The sequence below is a fragment of the Bos javanicus genome, chromosome 26 (assembly GCF_032452875.1).
Source record: "Bos javanicus breed banteng chromosome 26, ARS-OSU_banteng_1.0, whole genome shotgun sequence".
In the NCBI taxonomy this organism is placed as follows: domain Eukaryota; kingdom Metazoa; phylum Chordata; class Mammalia; order Artiodactyla; family Bovidae; genus Bos; species Bos javanicus.
This window is the reverse complement of record NC_083893.1, coordinates 39,264,162-39,284,103: the sequence shown is the minus strand read 5'-3', so window position 1 is coordinate 39,284,103 and position 19,942 is coordinate 39,264,162. Positions and strand designations below refer to the sequence as shown.

The following is a 19,942-nucleotide window of genomic DNA, read 5'->3' as shown; positions in this document are numbered from 1 at the left end:
TTTCACTTCTCTCCATCCCCACTGCTGCTGTCCTTGTTGGGAATTAGGACCTCCCCTACCTGGGTCATGAGAAAAGCCCTGGGCAGCCTCACAGCCAGCAGGTTGTTTAATACATAACAGGCACTCACATATTTACTGAATGCAATGAAGACTAAATGGTTTGGTACAGTAAGGCCCTAAGGTAAAAGGCAGGAAGTTGTAAGAATAAGGTTGAAAAACCAAACAGGGACCAACTCAGGAGGACCACAGACAGTAAATTCTCCTCCAGAGAGGGCAGATTTGCATGTGAGATTGAACTTTAGGGCCACTATGTACAGAGTGGACCCAAAGAGGCAAGCCTAAAGCCAGAGATCCAATGACAGGAGTGTGCACAAGGGCGGCCTGGCGCCACGGCTGGAAATGAAAGGCTGGAGAGAGCCAAGAGATTCTACACGATGCAGGCACAACCTGCGGTCCACGTCCCGAGAGAAAGTCCTACTAGCTCTACTGTAGTCTCGGAACCTCTTTCAACTTCAGGTTCCTCTTTCGTAAGCAGGAATCCATCTAACTTACAGGATTTTCATGAGGATTAAATGAAAGAATTATGTGAAAGTACCCAGCACAATGTCTGGCACATAAATGTTCAATAACTTTTACCTCAAGTTGGGAAATGTATATGCATTTAAAATTCCAGGTTCCTACCACTCAATAAATCTCTCTATAGATTTTTATATCAAGGGTCTACATATGGCTTTTTTAAAGAAAAGGATATTTAAAAAAACAACTTCAATAATGTTTTTTTGCATTAAAATTTATGGTAAGGCCATAATCCCTAAAGGCTTTCTGAGAGTAATAAAGGTTTTATGAAATATCTCAATGCTTATGTATGCCCCCAAAATTCTGTTTCTTCAGAATGTGAAACAGATACAGGGCTCTGATGCAGCTCAAAATTAGGCATGCAGTCTCAGTCTTAGCAACACAATTCAGGTCCAAATGGCAAATCAAGCGTGACTGCCAGCTTCCTCCCCTCCCCGAAGTTCCTTACACTGGAGAGGAAAAATCTAGAAGAGATAAAGTCCAAATGGAGGTTGAAATATTGCTTGGGAAAAGACACAGACATCAGTTCAGTTCAGTCCCTCAGTCGTGTTCGATTCTTTGTGACCCTATGGACTGCAGCACGCCAGGCCTCCCTGTCCATCACCAACTCCTGGAGTTTACTCAAACCCATGTCCATTGAGTCAGTGATGCCATCCAACCATCTCATCCTCTGTCATCCCCTTCTCCTCCTGTCTTCAATCTTTCCCAGCATCAGGGTCTTTTCCAGTGAGTTAGTTCTTCCCATCAGGTAGCCAAAGTATTGGAGTTTCAGCTTCAGCATCGGTCCTTCCAATGAATATTCAGGACTGATCTCCTTTAGGATGGACTGGTTGGATCTCCTTGCAGTCCAAGGGACTCTCAAGAGTCTTTTCCAACACCACAGTTCAAAAGTATCAATTCTTCAGCGCTCAGCTTTCTTTATAGTCCAACTCTCACATCCATACATGACTACTGGAAAAACCATAGCTTTGACTAGACAGACCTTTGTTGGCAAAGTACTGTCTCTGCTTTTTAATATGCTACAGACATCAGTAGACTTCAGTTGTATATGTGAAAATAAGTACTGGTCTGAATTTCTGAGAAACACAAGAATGAAAAACAGGATGGGTAACTTCTAATCAGCAACAGAAAGGCATCTGAAAAATTTCACACCATCCAAAAAACAAAAACAAAATAAAATAAAAATCATACTACCCAGTGGAACACAGTAAAAGGTGATAGAACCAAAAAAAAAAAAAAAAAAAAAAACTGAGAAAAGCACAATAAATGGAAAAGATGAGTAAGAAGCAGTGTTGTTGTTATTAATTATAATAAATGTAAAATTTCAACTTACCAATTAAAAGACTCCTAAAGACTCAAAAAGAAGACTATCAAATCTCAATTTTTCTATCAATTTAATTCTAGACCTATTTTGTTTACAGAATATACTTTTCAAAAGAAGATTAGGAAACAATACATTTGTTGCAGCAGATCAATTACACGGCTGTTGTTCGTGGAAGGATGGGATGTATGCCTGCAGCCTAGCACAGGGTTTGACACACAACAGGGACTCATTCAACGGCTACTGAACCGTTTATGGTTACCTTACCAGATGAACAAGTAAATAGGAACAAGCATGGAAAAGTGAATTGGAAATCTTCTCCCACCAATTGCTTATTGTCTTTGACTTTTAATAAGACTAACATCCTAAGTTTTTGCTGTTTTAAAAGACAGTCCCTTGACACTGTTCTTGATTAGAGAAATGCAAATCAAAACTACAATGAAGTATCATCTCACACTGGTCAGAATGGCCATCATCAAAAAGTCTACAAACAATAAATGCTGGAGAGGATTTGGAGAAAAGGGAACCACTGTGGGTGGGAATGCAAATTGATACAGTCACTGTGGAGAACAGTATGGACATTCCTTAAACTAAGTATAAAACTACCATACGACCCAGCAATCCCACTACTGAGACTATACCCTGAAAAGAGCCCACAATTCTAAAATATGTGTGTACCCCAATGTTCATTGCATAAGTATTTACAATAGCCAGGACATGGAAGCAACCTATGTGTCCATCGACAGATGAATGGATAAAGCAGTTATGGTACATATATACAAAGGAGTATTCAGTTCAGTTCAGTCCCTCAGTCGTGTCCGACTCTTTGCGACCCCATGAATCGCACAAAGGAGTATTACTCAGCCATAAAAGGAATAAATTTTAGTCAGCTAAACTGAGGTGGATGAACCTAGACCCCTGTTATACAGAGTAAAGTAAGTCAGAAAGAGAGAAAATAAATATATACGGAATCTAGAAAAATGTTACTGGTGAACCTATTTGCAGGGCAGGAATAGGGACGTGGATAGAGAGAACAGACTTCTGGGCACAGAAGGGGAAGGAAAAGATGGAACAAATTAAGAGAGTACCACTGAAATATATACATTACCACGTGTAAAACAGACAGCCAGTGGGAAGATGCTCTGTAACGACAGAGGGTGAGATGGGGGACGGGGAGGGAGGCTCAGTTCAATTCAGTTCAGTCGCTCAATCGTGTCTGACTCTGCGACCCCATGACTTGCAGCACGCCAGGCCTTCCTGTCCATCACCAACTCCCAGAGTTCACCCAAACTCATGTGCATTGAGTCGGTGATGCCATCCAGCCATCTCATCCTCTGTCGTCCCCTTCTCCTCCTGCCCCCAATCCCTCCCAGCATCAGAGTCTTTTCCAATGAGTCAACTCCTGCTTCACACTGCTGTACAAAAGAAATCAATACAACATTGTAAAGTAATTATCCTCCAATTAAAAATAAATATTAAAAAATAAGAAAAGTCCCAAAACACAAGTCTCTGCTAGGTGGGTACTTTTAATAATAAAAGCGTTTCTCTTTCAATAAATGTAATAAATGATGATTTCTCATGTGATTTCTAACAATGAAAGACAACTAAAATTTGGGAAACTTTAAATTATCTTAAAATCTCTAAGAAGTGCTCACAGTTTCTCAAGCCAATAACGAGACAAGAGACAAGCCAGTGGAGGAAGGTCTGAAGCAGGATACGTAACTGGCACAAGAAGGGAAGCTAAGTGTGTCTTTTTGAGCTGCTATGACTTTATGCCTGGTACAGTGTCTAACACACAATAGACACTTCAAAATATGTGTGTAGTTTTTATTTTGTTACTAAGGAAATAAAAATAAAAGCACTAGCAGGGTGTTCACATAGAGATCAGTATAAACCATATTGGTCTAAGCATATGTAGTAGCTTCAGTTCAGTTGCATCCAACTCTTTTCGACCCCATGGATTGCATGCAGTAACTTAGCATATGCTTGTTAATGGACACCCTGTCACCATTATTAATGGTTACATGGAGGCAGAAGGCATGGGAATGGCAGTGAAAATGGCCAGTGGGCTTGTCCTTCCACAAAGAATAGCCAGGTAATTTATCTGCTCCAACAAATGTACTGCTTTCTAATCCTTCCTTTGAAAGGCATATTCCAACGTGGCACACAATTTCAAAAAAGAAACATTTGAAGTTTGTAAATAGGTTTTAAATTTTAGGATTATCAAAATTATCTAGCAAAGAGTAGAGCTGCTTACAAATTACAAAAGCGTAGGGTTTGGGAAATAATGACAAATTTTAATAAGTGAAATCATTAAAGGAACATAGACACAAAACATAAGTATTTTGTCATAAGCTCAACTGTCTGACCCATTAGGTCAACATTTCCACTCTTATTTCAGATCCCATTTGGCAGTCCATGGCTTCTATTTTCATGTGCCCTCCTCCTCCTGGTATACAGAAAACAAGTGATTAAGTACTGTGTGCTTGCAGACAGCATGAGTCACTCATTCCAAGAGCCATAACTGATGTTGCTCTCTGAGCCCAAGAACAGCCCTGGGCTTTGCACAGCTGCTGAAGTTTCTCTCGTGTCAAAAAAAAAAAAAAAAGGTCCAAGGTATGCATACATAATCTGACTCGTTTCATTTCCTGCTAAAGACAAATGGTATTATTGCTCTGAAAAGGCAATTACCAACGCCAAAGTCAAACAGATGAGGGAAAGGGTTCTACAATGAGGAACTAGAAGGTCCAGTGGTTAGCTCATCCATACTTCAATTCTCAAAATTTAATTAGGCCAGAAGAAAAGGTTAAGGAGTAATCTGATTCAGTTGCCTTCTTATAAATGCAAAATTTGATATACATTTCTTTCAACTCTAACAGTAATTATTTTCCAGCATTCAGCAAGCTAAAGAGCTAATCCAATTTAAAAGTTCTAGCAGCTGCTGCTTTCCTAGTGTCAACTCCAGCTCAGTGGCCCTGGACCCTGGCCATCATTGTCGTCATCTGGGAGCTTTATAAATACTGATGCCTGGGCCCCACACCTGGAGAGTCTGACTCTGCTGGTCAGGGTGGGGCCCAGGCATAGGTATTTTGTAAATTTCTTCCAGATGATTCTAAGGTAAGCTAGGTTGAGAATTACAGGTCAAACTGATTATAGGCTACTAGTTGGACTCTGCATTAGTAGCTTAGTTTTATCCTACCAGTCTGATTCAAAGATGATGCCTGTCCATATACAGCTTTGAACTATTTTCATATAATTAAGTACCATAAACTGCAGAAAGAGCTCATAATACAATGAACTGGCAAAAGCTGGTTAAGCTAATATAAAAAAAATATACATTTAAAAAAGTAACCCTAAGGGAAAAATAGAAAAACAAAAAAAAAACCTCAGAATAGTTAAAAGATGAGATACATACCAAGAAAAGGGATCCTAAGAATTTCTAGACTTCTCCATTAAAACAGGGATTTATTAATAATTACAGTGCAGCAACAGGGCTAAAGTTTTGATCATGAAGGATATTTGGAAGTGTTTTTTTGGGCAGAAGTTCTAAATAGACACATCTCCAAAGAAGACGTACAGGTAACCAAGAGGCATGTGAATAGATCCTTAACATCACTAATTATTAGAGAACTACAAGAAGGTGTACCACCTCACACAGGTCAGAACGGCCATCATTAAAAAGTCTACAAATAACAAATGTTGGAGAGAGTATGGAGAAAAGAGAACCCTCTTACACTGCTGATTGGAATGTAAATTGCTGCAACTATTATAGAAAAGAACATGGAGGTTCCTCAAAAAACTAAAAATACAGTTGCCATATGATCCAGTAAGCCACTCCTGGGCATACATCCTGACAAAACTATAACCCAAAGGGACACAGGCACCCCTATGCTCACAGCAGCACTATTTACAATACCCAAGACACGGAGACAACCTGAAAGCCCGTTAACAGATGAATGGTTATAAAAAGATGTGGTGTATATATAAATACCATGGACTACGACATGGATGGACCTAGAGATTATCACACTAAGCAAAGGAAGTCAGAAAGAGAAAGAGAATACAAATACCATTTGATGTCACTTATATGTGCAATCTAAAATACAACACAAATGAACAAATCTACGGAACAGAAATAGACTCCAACACAGAGGAAAAGACTTGTGGCTGTCAGAGGAGGGGTGGAAAAAGGAAGCACTGGGAGTTTAGAATTAGCAAATGTAAACTAATATATGCATGCATGCGTTCATGCTAAGTTGCTTCAGTCATGTCTGGCTCTGTGCGACCCTATAGACTGTAGCCCGCCAGGCTCCTCTGTCCATGGGATTCTCCAGCCAAGAATACTGGAAAGAGTTTCCATGCCCTCCTCCAGGGGATCTTCTCAACCCTGCATCAAACTAGGATATATACAAGATGGATAAACATCAAGGTCCTACTGTAGAGCATAGGAATCATATTCAATATCCTGTGATAAACTATAATGGAAAAGAATATAAAAAAAGAATATATAACTGAGTCACTTTGCTACACCGTAGAAATTAACATAACATTGTAAATCAACTATACTTCAATAAAAATTGTTTTTTTTAGGGGGACTTCCCTGGTGGTCCAGTGGCTAAGACTCCATGCTCCCAATGCAGGGGGCCCAGGGTTTGATCCCTGGTCAGGGAACTAGATCCCATATGCTGCAACTGAGACCTGGGGCAGTCAAATAAATAAGTAAAAATAGTTAAAAAAAAATTTTAACTCTATACTATCCAAACTAAAAATTGTTATGATTCTCTATTTGAAGTATAAAGTTCTAATTGTCACATCTCAAGAAAGACCCGGTGCAACTCAAAAAAAGGACAGAGGACAACTAAAGAAAAAGACTTAGGTCCTGAGAGGATCTGATGAATATATATAAGATTATAAAAGATGTGGGCTTTACAGTACATTCAGAATACCAGTATAGGGCACAGAGATTGAAAAGACACAGTTTGAAAATAAATGAAGGGAAGTACAAGCTTAAATGACAACTTTCCCAACTCATTACCTTAGGAAACTGAAAATATAACCAGTCCAAAGAAGGCTTAGCTAAACCTTTGGATAACAAATTCATAAGGCATCACCCAAGAAACACGGCAGTGTGTTGTGATGCACTCCTGACCTCTGCTCTCCCAAAAACTGTTCTTCAGAACAATATGACTTTCAGAAATAGGATTTGAGAGCTACATAAGAGCACAGGGGAGCTAACAATTGGTATTTTCCTTAGCTCATTTTAGAGCTGGTAACAGATTAAAATAGCATAAAATTAGCACTCTGAACATAAAACAGAAGTAACCTTTGTCTCTGTCAGTGTTTAAATAACTTCCTAGCTTTCCCAAAAACTGTTCAAAACTTATTCTCTTCCATCTAGGATTGTCTGTATAGTCATTCTGATACCATAGGTCCTTACCACCAAAAAGCTCTACCTTCAAACACACCAGCAGGTCTATTTTAATTGGCCTCAAGTCAAGAACCGCTTCTAGATCAAGCAGGGGCCACAGCAGAGTGTTCTGTGGGGGTGGGAGTACAGGGGAGAACCTGTACTATTTCAGTCTGGCCAGTTAGGCACTATTCATCCCCATAATTTTTTTTTTTTTTTTTTTTTGAGTACTTAGTTAGAACCAAGGCACTGTGCATACAAAGTTATTTCTGGCAAGACAAAAAAAAAAAAAATCCATTAAAGTTCACTAGTCACATAGACAGTTTCTTTCAAGACTTTCCACTCTTAGATAAGAAATAATCACAGACTATTTACAGCTGGAAGGAACTTCATGGAATCAAAGAACTCCCTTCTTCCCATTTCTTTATTAGGGAGAAAAATATATTTGCATTATCTTAGAAAAAAGCAGAGGCTTTGAATGTCAAGACCCAGTTAAAATCTCCCACTGAACTCAGCTCTATCACAGTATCTGTCACTCTGAGTCAGTTCAATTCAGTTGCTCAGTGGTGTCTGACTCTTAGCGATCCCATGGACTGCAGCACACCAGGCTTCCCTGTCCATCACCAACTCCCAGAGCTTGCTCAAACTCATGTCCATCAAGTCGGTGATGACATCCAACCATCCCATCCTCTGTTGTCCCCTTCTCCTCCTGCCTTCAATCTTTCCCAGCATCAGGGTCTTTTCCAAAGAGTCAGTTCTTCGCATCAGGTGGCCCAAGTATTGGAGTTTCAGCTTCAGCATCAGTCCTCTCAATTAATATTCAAGACTGATTTCCTTTAGGATTGACTGGTTTGATCTTCTTGCAGTCCAAGGGATTTTGTCACTCTAGAATCCTATGTATGGCTTTCTCTTGTTGGACCACTACCTGGGCTAGGGCAGAGAGAATATTTTATCCAACTTTTTATACAGGCACAATGCCTAGAAGTCAGATCTTCAATAAAGGTTTGTTGAAATAATAAGTAAATGACTTAACAGAATTTCAGACGTAATATAATTTGGATGGAGAACAAAATAGAATACTAAATTAGTTGCTGGGGTGGGGAGTTTTTGAAAGGTGCTGCTGCTGCTGCTAAGTCGCTTCAGTCGTGTCCGACTCTGTGCGACCCCATAGACGGCAGCCCACCAGGCTCCCCTGTCCCTGGGATTGGATTCTCCAGGCAAGAACACTGGAGTGGGTTGCCATTTCCTTCTCCAATGCACGAAAGTGAAAAGTGAAATCGAAGTCGCTCATTCGTGTCCGACCCTCAGCGACCCCATGGACTGCAGCCTACCAGGCTCCTCCGTCCATGGGATTTTCCAGGCAAGAGTACTGGAGTGGGGTGCCATTGCCTTCTCCGGCAAAGGGGGATAAATACAGCTACAAGAGATGAATCCTGGAAGTCAAGAAAAACAAGTGCCCAGAGAGAGAGTAGCAAATTAGAAACTCTGCCAAATTCTTTGTTCTGCCCACCACAACTGTTTCCTGGGGGAGGGGAGGACCATTATGCTGGAAATGGGGAGAAGAATGTTTATATCTGGCATAAAAACAATGTATGAATGACACCATGAAGAATCATTAATATTATACATGCAAACTGCTAAAATTAAGAGCACTGTAGCATATTTAAAATGCCCCAACATTTCAGTTAGATGTTAGGACTATTTCAAATTATGTATGTTGACCATTGCAGAAACTGGAATTTGAAGTTCAGTATAAGTAAAAATGTGGTTTCAAAGAATAAGATTCATAAATGTTCATAAAGATAAAATAATGCACTTTGTATTTTTAAATATCCCACTATAAAGTTAAAGAAATTCAAGGTTAAATTTGAAAGAATCTGCAATTAAAATGAGGTAACTTAAGAGAAAACACATGGAATACTGACCTAAAATCAACCTGTACTTCCTTCAACCAGCCTCAAAGAAAGCTGTCAGGAGAGGATGCTTTTTTGTGAATGATAGCAGTTGCTTTAAGGGTCTCGCAGCAACCAGAAAATGAGCCATCTTAACAGAGCATGGGATTTAATTAAGATACTACCACTATGTGTTGTGATGTACTATGATGCTGAATGTTCAGTGTTAGCCCTCACCTTTTAAATACTACTTCAATATCACTTAATGTATTATCAACAGCTACTGGTAATAAAGTAATGTATTATTTCTCTATTTTTGGTAAACATAATCTAATTCAAACATTCTCAGCTCACTTACCGTCAGCTGACACATATGATTATGACTTAACCCAGCTAAGGAGTAATTTGTTAGAGATTCTAAGACATTGTTGGAAAAGGAAATGGCAACCCACTCCAGTGTTCTTGCCTGGAGAATTCTACGGACAGAGGAGCGGGCTACAGTCCATGGGGTCACAAAGAGTCAGACACGACTGAGTGATTTTCACTTTCTAAAACACTACTGTTACTTCTTAGACTTGTGTTTGCTAGATTGTAAAAGGTCATATCTTAAAATATGTGAACAGGAATAATACAGCTTACAAAAAGGTGCACAAAGAGATAATAATACAGCTTATAAAGACCTAATACATTTTCTTTATTTTATTTTATTTTTAAACTTTACATAATTGTATTAGTTTTGCCAAATATCAAAATGAATCCACCACAGGTATACATGTGTTCCCCATCCTGAACCCTCCTCCCTCCTCCCTCCCCATACCATCCCTCTGGGTCGTCCCACTGCACCAGCCCCAAGCATCCAGTATCGTGCATCGAACCTGGACTGGCATCTCGTTTCTTACATGATATTTTACATGTTTCAATGTCATTCTCCCAAATCTTCCCACCCTCTCCCTCTCCCACAGAGTCCATAAGACTGTTCTATACATCAGTGTCTCTTTTGCTGTCTTGTACACCGGGTTATTGTTACCATCTTTCTAAATTCCATATATATGCATTAGTATACTGTATTTATGTTTTTCCTTCTGGCTTACTTCACTCTGTATAATAGGCTCCAGTTTCATCCACCTCATTAGAACTGATTCAAATGTATTCTTTTTAATGGCTGAGTAATACTCCATTGTGTATATGTACCACAGCTTTCTTATCCATTCATCTGCTGATGGACATCTAGGTTGCTTCCATGTCCTGGCTATTATAAACAGTGCTGCGATGAACATTGGGGTACACGTGTCTCTTTCCCTTCTGGTTTCCTCAGTGTGTATGCCCAGCAGTGGGACTGCTGGATCATAAGGCAGTTCTTTTTTTTTTTTTCTGGGCGACTCCAGCCGCCGCCCCGCTCCTCCAGTTCCTGAAACTCCCTGGCTGCGCAGCCCCTGCCCCCGCCGGCCGAGCCTCCCATCTACCATAAGGCAGTTCTATTTCCAGTTTTTTAAGGAATCTCCACACTGTTCTCCATAGTGGCTGTACTAGTTTGCATTCCCACCAATATAAAGACCTAATACATTTAAATCCCCAGAAAACCACACCAAGGTTAGACTATGGCTCTGAGAATACACTCAATCAATACTATACCCAAATTAGTTTGATTTTCCAATAGCCTTGAATCTATTTGCAAATATATCAGCTAATTTTGTCATAAATCATAAAAACCAAAATCAGCAACAAGCAATTTTTTGGACATAGGCCAGCTAGAGAAAAATAAAAAATGTCTTTGGGTCTCATTTATTTTCATTTAAAAACAAAAAAAGATCTGTTGAATCCCACAGAACTAAAATTCAGATTCCTCCCTTTCCTGAATAAAATGATGAGAAATTGGCATCTTTTAAAAAGCTGCTTAAGACAGTAGCATTTTAGTCCTCTGTTCTTATGTTCTCTATTTAATCCTCACAACAACCTCTTTGCTGCTCAAGATACGTGGGGTCAACCAGAAACTAGACTTACTTCAATTCATTCCTACCATTTTTACAGAAGACCAGCAGTGGGCCACGTGGAGGGACACAGTAATGAATCTCCATCTCCCTCTCCCTGAGTGGGCTGAGTCAGGCTGGCCAGGTGGGACAAAGGAAGCCATATGGCTGGACATCCTAGAACAGCATCAATGTAGTCACATTCTGGAAAGACCAAGCTCTCTGGGCACCCTGGTTCCTGACACGTTCATGCTCTGCCCTAAAGGCCTGCATATTGCCTCTCCTCTGAAGCCAGCCTTTGGCAAGTCCTGGTCTCTGCTGTCATGGCCTGGTCAGAACATAAGCATCTCGGAGTCAGTGATGCTAGGAAAGTTCCTCCCCTTTTCGGGGGCGGGTGCCCTAAAGACTTCTCCTCCTCCATTCCCTCTCTGCTTTATGTGCTCTGAAAGGATGTCTGTGAAACTGGATCTGGAACTCTTGCAAAGCTAGACTGGGAAGGCTTCAGGTTGCTCATCACCAGCTGAAATAGTTCCCATCCAGTACTTATCAGTGTTTCTGCTTCAAGATCTTCCCTCTATCTATTCCCTCCCCAACCCCCAAATGTTCTAAAAACTTGAGAAACCTGATAAACTGACCATAACTGGAAAAACTAGTCAATCTATTACAAAAACAATATTCCCTGTAACTATATAAACTAGTTTTACAAGAAAAGAGTCAGGACAGGTGAAATGTCCAAGAGCCAGTAGTCCCATTATCAGTCTTTTATTCTATCGATCCATAGATCCTTCCTCAATGAGCATACTTTGACATTTGAGAGGCTATTTTATTCTCTACATAGACTACATGATAATGAGTATGGTTGTTACAGATATGTTTCAGATATTCCCCATAAAAATATAAATCCCAGGGCTTCCCTGGTGGCTCAGTGGTAAAGAATTCGCCTGCCAACGAAGGAGACACAGGTTCCATCCCTGATCTATGAAGATTCCACATGCCACGGAGCAACTAAGCCCCTGGTAACACAATGACTGCGGCCAGGAGCCACAACCACTGAGGCTTGTGCACCTAGAGAAAAGCCCACGCGGTAATGAAAACCCAGCACAGCCATAAATAAATATTATTAAATATATATATAAATCCTATAACTTTGCAGTCAAGAAGGTAGAAAGGTTTATAAAACATTTTTGTCAATATTGAGAAAAACTTGGCTTTGGAGTCAGTATGGAGTTGGAAGTCTGGCTCTCCCTCTTATTCTTTAAACTTGGGCAAATTACTTCTCTGTCCCTGTAAAATAAGAATTAGAAAAAACTAAATTTTATTGTGAGGATGACATGAAACAGTACACATACAGGGCTTAGAACAGTGTCTGGTTCAGAAAAATAATAAATAAAAGCTGCTGTTATTAGCTACTATTTTTAATGCATTTATTTTTACTTGGAGGATAATTGCTTTACAATATTATGTTGGTTTCTGCCATGAGTTGAGTGAGTGAGTGAAGTCGCTCAGTTGTGTTCGACTCTTTGCGACCCCATGGACTGTAGCCCACCAGGCTCCTCCGTCCATGGGATTCTCCAGGCAGGAATACTGGAGTGGGTTGCCATTTTCTCCTCCAGGGGATCTTCCCGACCCAGGGATCGAACCCAGGTCTCCCACATTGCAGGCAGACGCTTTAACCTCTAAGCCACCAGGGAAGTCATGTATGGTTTCTACCATACATCAACACAAATCAGCCATAGGTATATATACGTCCCCTCACTCTTGAACCTCCCTCCCACCTCCCAACTTTCTAGGTTGTCACAGAGTGTTATTACCTACTATTAATCTTAGCTGACAAAAACTTCCCTCTATCTGTAAAACTTGATTCTGAAAACTGTCATCATTCACCTTACAAAGACTATTTTTTTTGAAAGCCAAAGAAAGGGTGAAAGTTTTTGGAAAGATGTGTTTTCTACTTTGCATGTGTAACAATAAATATTCATAAAATAAGTTTACAGATCTCAATCCAACTGCTGGCCTGTTAGAAATATAAAATATGGGGTAAGAAGTGTTCAAGGTATAAACCTGGTAAGCTTTAAAAGAAACTGAAAACTACAGACACTAGAAAAAACTGGTTATTCAACAGCAACAAAATTGGTTTAAAAGATTTTTACAATATATTTAACAACTAATTGTTAAATTAAAATGCCCTATTATATTTTGTCATGGTGCTTTGTGAATTTTTAGTAAACATGATTTTTTTTAAAGGTAAAGTTAAAATTTTTTTCAAAGTAAATACTAAATAACACAAAATGCTTAACTGAACAGTTTCATAAAATATAATTTTGCAAAGGAGATAAAAGTTCTATTTAGATGTCAGTTCTGTAGCTAATCTCTCATTCAAAAAAGTTTTCACGACATATTAAAAATAATTTCATTATCAAAAAATAACTAGGAAAAACATGAACACATTTTTATGCTTCTGTGCATTCTAACAGATAACTAGCATCCCCCCCAATAACCGTTCACCAGTATTTATCCGAGTTTCATCTCTAAATAGTTTACATGCTTATGAATGTTACATGTATGACATGCTCTACCATCTTTTTGTGGTCACTTCATCTCAGAATGAAGCAATACACAGCAGTAAATTATATAACACTCTCTATCAGAACAACCTACAAGGACAAGTGGAAGCAATTTTAAGATTAAAGAGATAAGACCATATCACCCTTCCCCAACGGTGGACTGTATTACATTGCTTTTTAAGTCTTTAAATTACAGCCCTTATTCTCAGATAGTGAAACTCCACTCTCAGAAGATTACTGAATGTTTACACAGTACTTTACCATTTTCCCTGGTTAAAAATAAAACTAAATACTTTCCTCTGGTGGCCATTACCCTGAGAGAGACATAGTGAAAAAGTGAAAGGGTTAGTCGTTCAGTCGTGTCCGACTCTCTATGACCCCATGGATTGTCGGCCGCCAGGCTCCTCTGTCCGAGAAATCCTCAAGGCAAGAATACTGGAGTGGGTAGCCATTCCCTTCTTTAGGGGATCTTCCTGACCCAGGAATAGAATTCAGGTTTCCGCATGAGCCACCAGGGAAGCCCCTAACCCAAAAAGCAGTTCTAAGTATGATCCCAGACTACACATTATCCTTAAAAGAATGGAAACACCAGAAAAAATATTCAACTCTTTAGAAGAAAAAATGTAAACAACATTAAAGAAGAAAATAAGGAATACCATCACAAAGAATTTTTCTAAGTGACATTAAATCAGAAAAACATCACAAGCGGAAATGCATCTTTCCTCACATTTATGTCCTTATTCAGCTGGACAGAGATTTTCCACCCCAGTTAGAAGATATTCAAAATAGTCCCTGAAATGACTGAGTATAACACAATATCCTATATTTATGACAATGATATTACTGAGAGAAAACCTGGACTTAATTTAACTCAGTTCAACTCAACCAAAAATGCCTTCTGTGTCCTAACACTCAAGCTCAGAGATACCAAGATAAGCAGAATAAAGTCCTTGCTTGAGGAATGCTCTGTCCACTGGGGAAGAAGAAAACTATTTTCATATGAAGCAGTTAAGAGCTACAAACAAAATGTGTACCAAGTGTATAAAACACCTGGAAACACAAAAAGGTGACCAATAATTCTGCCCCAGGAATGCAGAGTGTGGTGAGCACAGAGAAGGGGTGGCACCCAAACTGGATCTTACAAAATAAGGAAAAGAGACCAACAGTAACAAACATTCGAAGCTAAGAAAATGATCATTTTAACCTTAAGTATCAATAATGATCCGTCTGATACCACTAGAAAAGAGTACTGTTTCAGGTTGTTCAATAGCCACAAACATAAAAATCACAATGTTCACAGGCTCTTTTGGTTTTATGATACTGCCCTTTAGAAACAAAAGGGAGCTGGCTAGTAATATATTCAGTTGAATAATCAATAAGAAACTATGAAAGATCATAAATGCTTTAATTACAAACAGCAGCAAAACTGGCTGTAAAAGCAGAGGGAAATGATCCAATAAAATGGAGAATTTTAAGTTAGTGTACAGAGATCTGATAACAATTAAAAAGTCATTATTCCATTTTGTAGTTGTTGTACAGTTGCTAAGTCATGTCCAACTCTTTGCAACCCCATGGACTGCAACACACTAGGCTCCTCTGTCCTCCACTATCTCCCAGAGTTTGCTCAAACTCGTCTCCACTGAGTCAGTGATTCCATCCAACTATCTCACCCTCTGCTGACCCCATCTCCTTTTGCCTTCACTCTTTCCCAGCATCAGGGTCTTTTCCAATGAGCTGGCTCATTATTCTTCGGTCACTCTTTAGAAAGGCTCTTGAGTACTAGATAGGATAAACTATTTAAAGTCAAGAGCATGAGGTTCTTTATTTGCTTGCTATATGTACTTGAACACCTGAAGATCAAAACAGGCTTTTCTGTAAGATAATGGCCTCTTCCTTCCTCTGTATTTTTGGTCTACTTTAGTCTGTGGTTGGCTATATCCTAAGAAGTGAGATAAACCTAATTGCCAAGACTACAACCAATTTACTCAGAAAAAAAGTTAATTTGCCTTCTGATAGGGATTTTGGATACATAAATGGTAACTCAAATTATATAGCTTAATTCAAAATCTAGGCCCAGGTTTCCCTTAACTTTCCTTAAAGTCTTAAGCCTATAGCCCGTTTGAGCTTCCTCAGCTCAGAAATATGGGTTTAAGTATTCTTCCACTAGAAAGGTAAGCTACTAGCCAGCACCCTATAAGAGTAGACTTACTTCACTTGAGGGGAGCAACTTATCTCTAATCAGTATCAGCATTTATTGCTCAATCATGTCCGACTCTTTGCAATCCCATGGACTGTAGCCCGCCAGGCTCCTCTGTCCATAGGATTCTCCAGGCAAGAATAATGGAGTGGGTAGCCATTTCCTTCTCTGTGGGATCTTTCCGACCCAGGGATCAAACCCAGGTCTCCCACACTGGGGGCAGATTCTTTACCATCTGAACCACCAAGGAAACCCTGGAAGAGGGCTGACTTACTTCACTTGAGGGAAGCAACTTATCCCTAAAGCTATTAGGACTGGACAGGTTTCTGTGTACAAGAAATGAACACAAACCAAACAGAATGACAAATAATCCACTTAAAGTCGTCTATTTAGAGGACTTATCTCCTTTCATGTAATTCCACCAGTCTGGTTCATCTCTATAAATCTTAGGGGCTGAGAGAAAAGGAGAGAGTAGCCCTAGAAATGGAGACAACCACGCCCACCTCTACTAATATCTGCCTCAATTCACTATACTGATACACAAGTGACCTAGAGATTTCCTGAGTGTTTTCCATGAAACACGTCAATTCTCGTCCTCAAAGAGGTATACCAAACACTTAAACTGGCATTGTTTGAAAAACGTTTCATTATGTACAAAGACCAAAAAAGTCAAACCCTCATTTTATAGCTGAGGAAATGAAGTGCAGAAGTGAGTTAAAGATGATGTCAAGTTCTATCCAGCTGAAATAGTTAATTTTAAGCTCTTAGAATCCAAAGAGCTGGCTCTTTGGCAGCCTAGAGAATTTTGCAATCTACCTTCCCTCAGTTTGCACTTGAAGCCTTCCCCAAACATTGGGGGCAGGGATGGGGGGAAAGACCAGGCAAATGATCAAATCAGGAAAAACAGAAAAGAATGACTGGAGACTGGCCAAAATTAGCCTATCTACAACACCGTCTGTCTCAAGATTATCAAGAGCCTTATCTGGGTGCAGTAGTTTCTCTTCCATTCTGAATTGAGGAAATAAAATGTAATAGCAAGAAAATACACCCCAAAACTAGGGGCGGGGGGGGGGGGGCGGAAAACAGCTAAGTTCTCCTTCACTGCTCTAGCAAATCAACCACCAGAGCTTCCAAGACAAGTAGTAGAACCGGTCAGCAAGTGTCTTGGGGGCCAATTATCCTCTCTGTGACCTCCAGCAAGTTACTCAACCTTTCACACCTGTCTCCTCACTTGAAAATGAGGATACCACCACCTGCCTGGTAAGGTTGTTGTGAGGATTGGGAATAATAAGGGATCAAATCCTTGGAAACCCTCCTATATACGGTAACTGCTATGATATATACAAAAGGTTGATTTGTACCTTTCATACTTTCCAATTCATACCACGTAATTCTTTGTCTAGATTACACACAAGAACTACAGGTAAACTCGAAATGCTCTCGCGATTTCCTTAAAGAACTCTATTCTCTCACATCCCCTAAAAGGAAAGATCTCTGCGGTGATTAGGAAAAAGGACCGGCACCCTCGACGGGGAGGGGCTACTGAGCCCCTCCAGAGGACCGCCCCCTGGACTGTCAGCTCTCTGAGGGCAGGGACTGTCCTGCTTAACTCACCACTGTGACCTAGTTTTCCTAACGCAAACTAATGTTGTAGAGTGAGGCATATCATGACAGCTTACACGACACCGAAACACGGACCCACGAGACTGTGTCGCACAATACTGAGTCACATACAAACATTAAAAGTTGAACATTACAGGTTAATTGTAATACTAAAAAATTTTTAAAGGTGCTGTAAATCGAGTGCTTATGAGGTAATCAGAATGAAGCCATGCCCATAATGATAAGGGACCAGAAACACAGAGATGTCAACAGGGACTGAAGCTCCGGCAGGACTTTCTACGGAAACTGGCGCGACGGGGATTCGAACCCAGAACTTGCCCGGAAGGAGGGTCAGAGGGCACTCCAGAGAGGAGGCGGCCTTTAAAGCCAGGCGCACCTCACCCGAACTTTCTGGTGGGCGCCGGCCCGACCCTGACTGCGGGCGCCTCATCCCAGGTTCCCCTCTCTCCGGACAGCGGAGCGGATCTCGACGCGGAAGCGCGCTCGGAGGGGCGAGGGTCGCCGGCCCTTTGTCCCCCGCGGAGGGGCAGGGGCCCGGCGAGCGCTCCCTCCCCTCAGGAAATAATGACAGATCTCGCGCCCTAGCTCGCGCCCGCCCCGCCCGCCACGGCCGCCGGCGGCGCCCGATCCGCAGCCTCCGGCTGAGGGGCCCGGCCGCGCCCCCTCACCGGCCCCCGCCAACCCGCCCAGGGCGACCCCCGCCCCCCGCCGCCTGCCTCACCCGGTCGAAGCTGGAGGCCGCCGTCGCGGCGGCTGCACCACAGCGCGCGCTCGCCCTGCTGCAGGATGTAGTGGTCCTTAGCTTGGAAGAGCTCCATGCCGGCCCCGGACGCCGAGGGAGGCGGCGGCGGCTCCGGTGCGCCCGCGGCTCGGCGGCGGCGGCTCGCACGGGCAGTCTTCGTTGGCCGGGGCCGCCTGAGCCCGCGCGCTTCAGGGAGCGGCGGCTGAGGAAGCGCCCCGGCTGCCCGACCCGCGGGTGGAGAACGCGCCCGGGCGGCGGCGGCGGCCTTGGAGGCCTCTCCCCGGCTCCGCCCCTTTCCCGGCCCCGCCCCCGGCACCTCCCCTGGCTCCTCCTCGCCCCACCCCTTCCCGGCCACTCCCCCGACTTCCCCCAGGCTCCGCCCCCTCCCCGTTTCCTCCCCGCCCCTTTCGCCTAGTTCACCTTTCGGTTCCTCTTGCTGCCCTTTCCCGCGGCCTTTTTCACTGGTTTCTTCTGGCTTTCTCCTCCTGGTTCCTCCCTCGAGGCTCTTCCTCCTGCCTCTTCTCTCCCCTCCGGGCAGCCCCCTTCTCCTACAGCTCCTCTCAAGCCCCGCCCCTGGCGGGCCCTCTTTCCCTCCCCTGGCTGATATGGTCAGAACCTCGGGCCTGGTTGAGTCTGGCAGCGCAGCTGCTCTGCGGCCTTTGGGGCAGAAGCCCCCTCCTGGGACCTCCTCTCCTTCCTATGCGTCAGGTTATTTGTTACTTTCACCAGCTCTGAGAAAAGCCAGGCCGAATCCCCAAATACAGCCTGAAATCCCCTCGTTCCCCGGCCTGAGCTGCCCGCAGAGACCCAGACTTAGGAGAGCTGGGAAATGCGACCCATAGGGCTGGCTGCAGGGGTCTATCCAGAACCAGACTCTCCTCCTCCGAGCGGGAACGTCTTCTCTTTTGGAATTTCCTCTTAGAACCTTGTGACATTTGACAACAGCAAACATTCAATAAATGCAAATCAACAAGAAGCATGTAACAATAGAAATTAAGTATTAGCAGCTGCTGCTGCTGCTAAGTCGCTTCAGTTGTGTCCGACTCTGTGCGACCCCATAGACAGCAGCCTACCAGGCTCCTCTGTCCCTGGGATTCTCCAGGCAAGAATACTAAACAGGGCTCTAATAACGAGGCAGAAGAGAGCAAAGTTCATAAGCTATCATGTCCCGAATTAAGAAGGATGCATGTGAGAAGACTTAATGTCAAGGAAATAAAAGGGGTCTATTTTGACAGGGATGAGATGTCTGGAGAACATCCTGTGGAAGATGGAGACCCTCCCAAATATCTGATCTCTCTTGAAAGGCCAGGTGGTCTATTGAACAGAATGGGGCTTGGGAGTCAGATCCCCAGTTCCATGTCCCACTCTAGGGGTGATCTAGCTGTGTGATCTTGGGAAGATGTCTTGGTCTCAGATGGTGCTGAACTAAAAGACAGTTTTATGAGTCAGTGAGTCTTTCTAGGCCTATCTCCTGCCTTTTCTAATGCCTTAGAAAGGAAGAAGGAAAAAACAAGTAAAACAAACAAAAGGTAGAAGAGAAAGGCAATTCTTTTAACCTTCTGCTAGATAAAAGTGAGAGGGCAATGGCACCCCACTCCAGTGCTCTTGCCTGGAGGGTCCCATGGATGGAGGAGCCTGGAAGGCTGCCGTCCA

General features: G+C 42.1%; 1 protein-coding gene across 2 annotated transcripts in view; it reads right to left on the bottom strand.

The window, feature by feature from the left end:
• Positions 1-18,696, bottom strand: part of INPP5F (inositol polyphosphate-5-phosphatase F) — a 94,147-nt gene extending 75,451 nt beyond the window's left edge. The window contains exon 1 of one of the 2 annotated variants that reach the window (XM_061403653.1): positions 18,269-18,696. In XM_061403653.1, the coding sequence (XP_061259637.1) occupies positions 18,269-18,365 (97 nt within the window). In that variant the 5' untranslated portion in view covers positions 18,366-18,696. The remainder of the gene's footprint in view (positions 1-18,268) is intronic. The other variant, XM_061403651.1, reaches the window with a different exon arrangement.
• Positions 18,697-19,942: the final 1,246 nt, after the last annotated feature.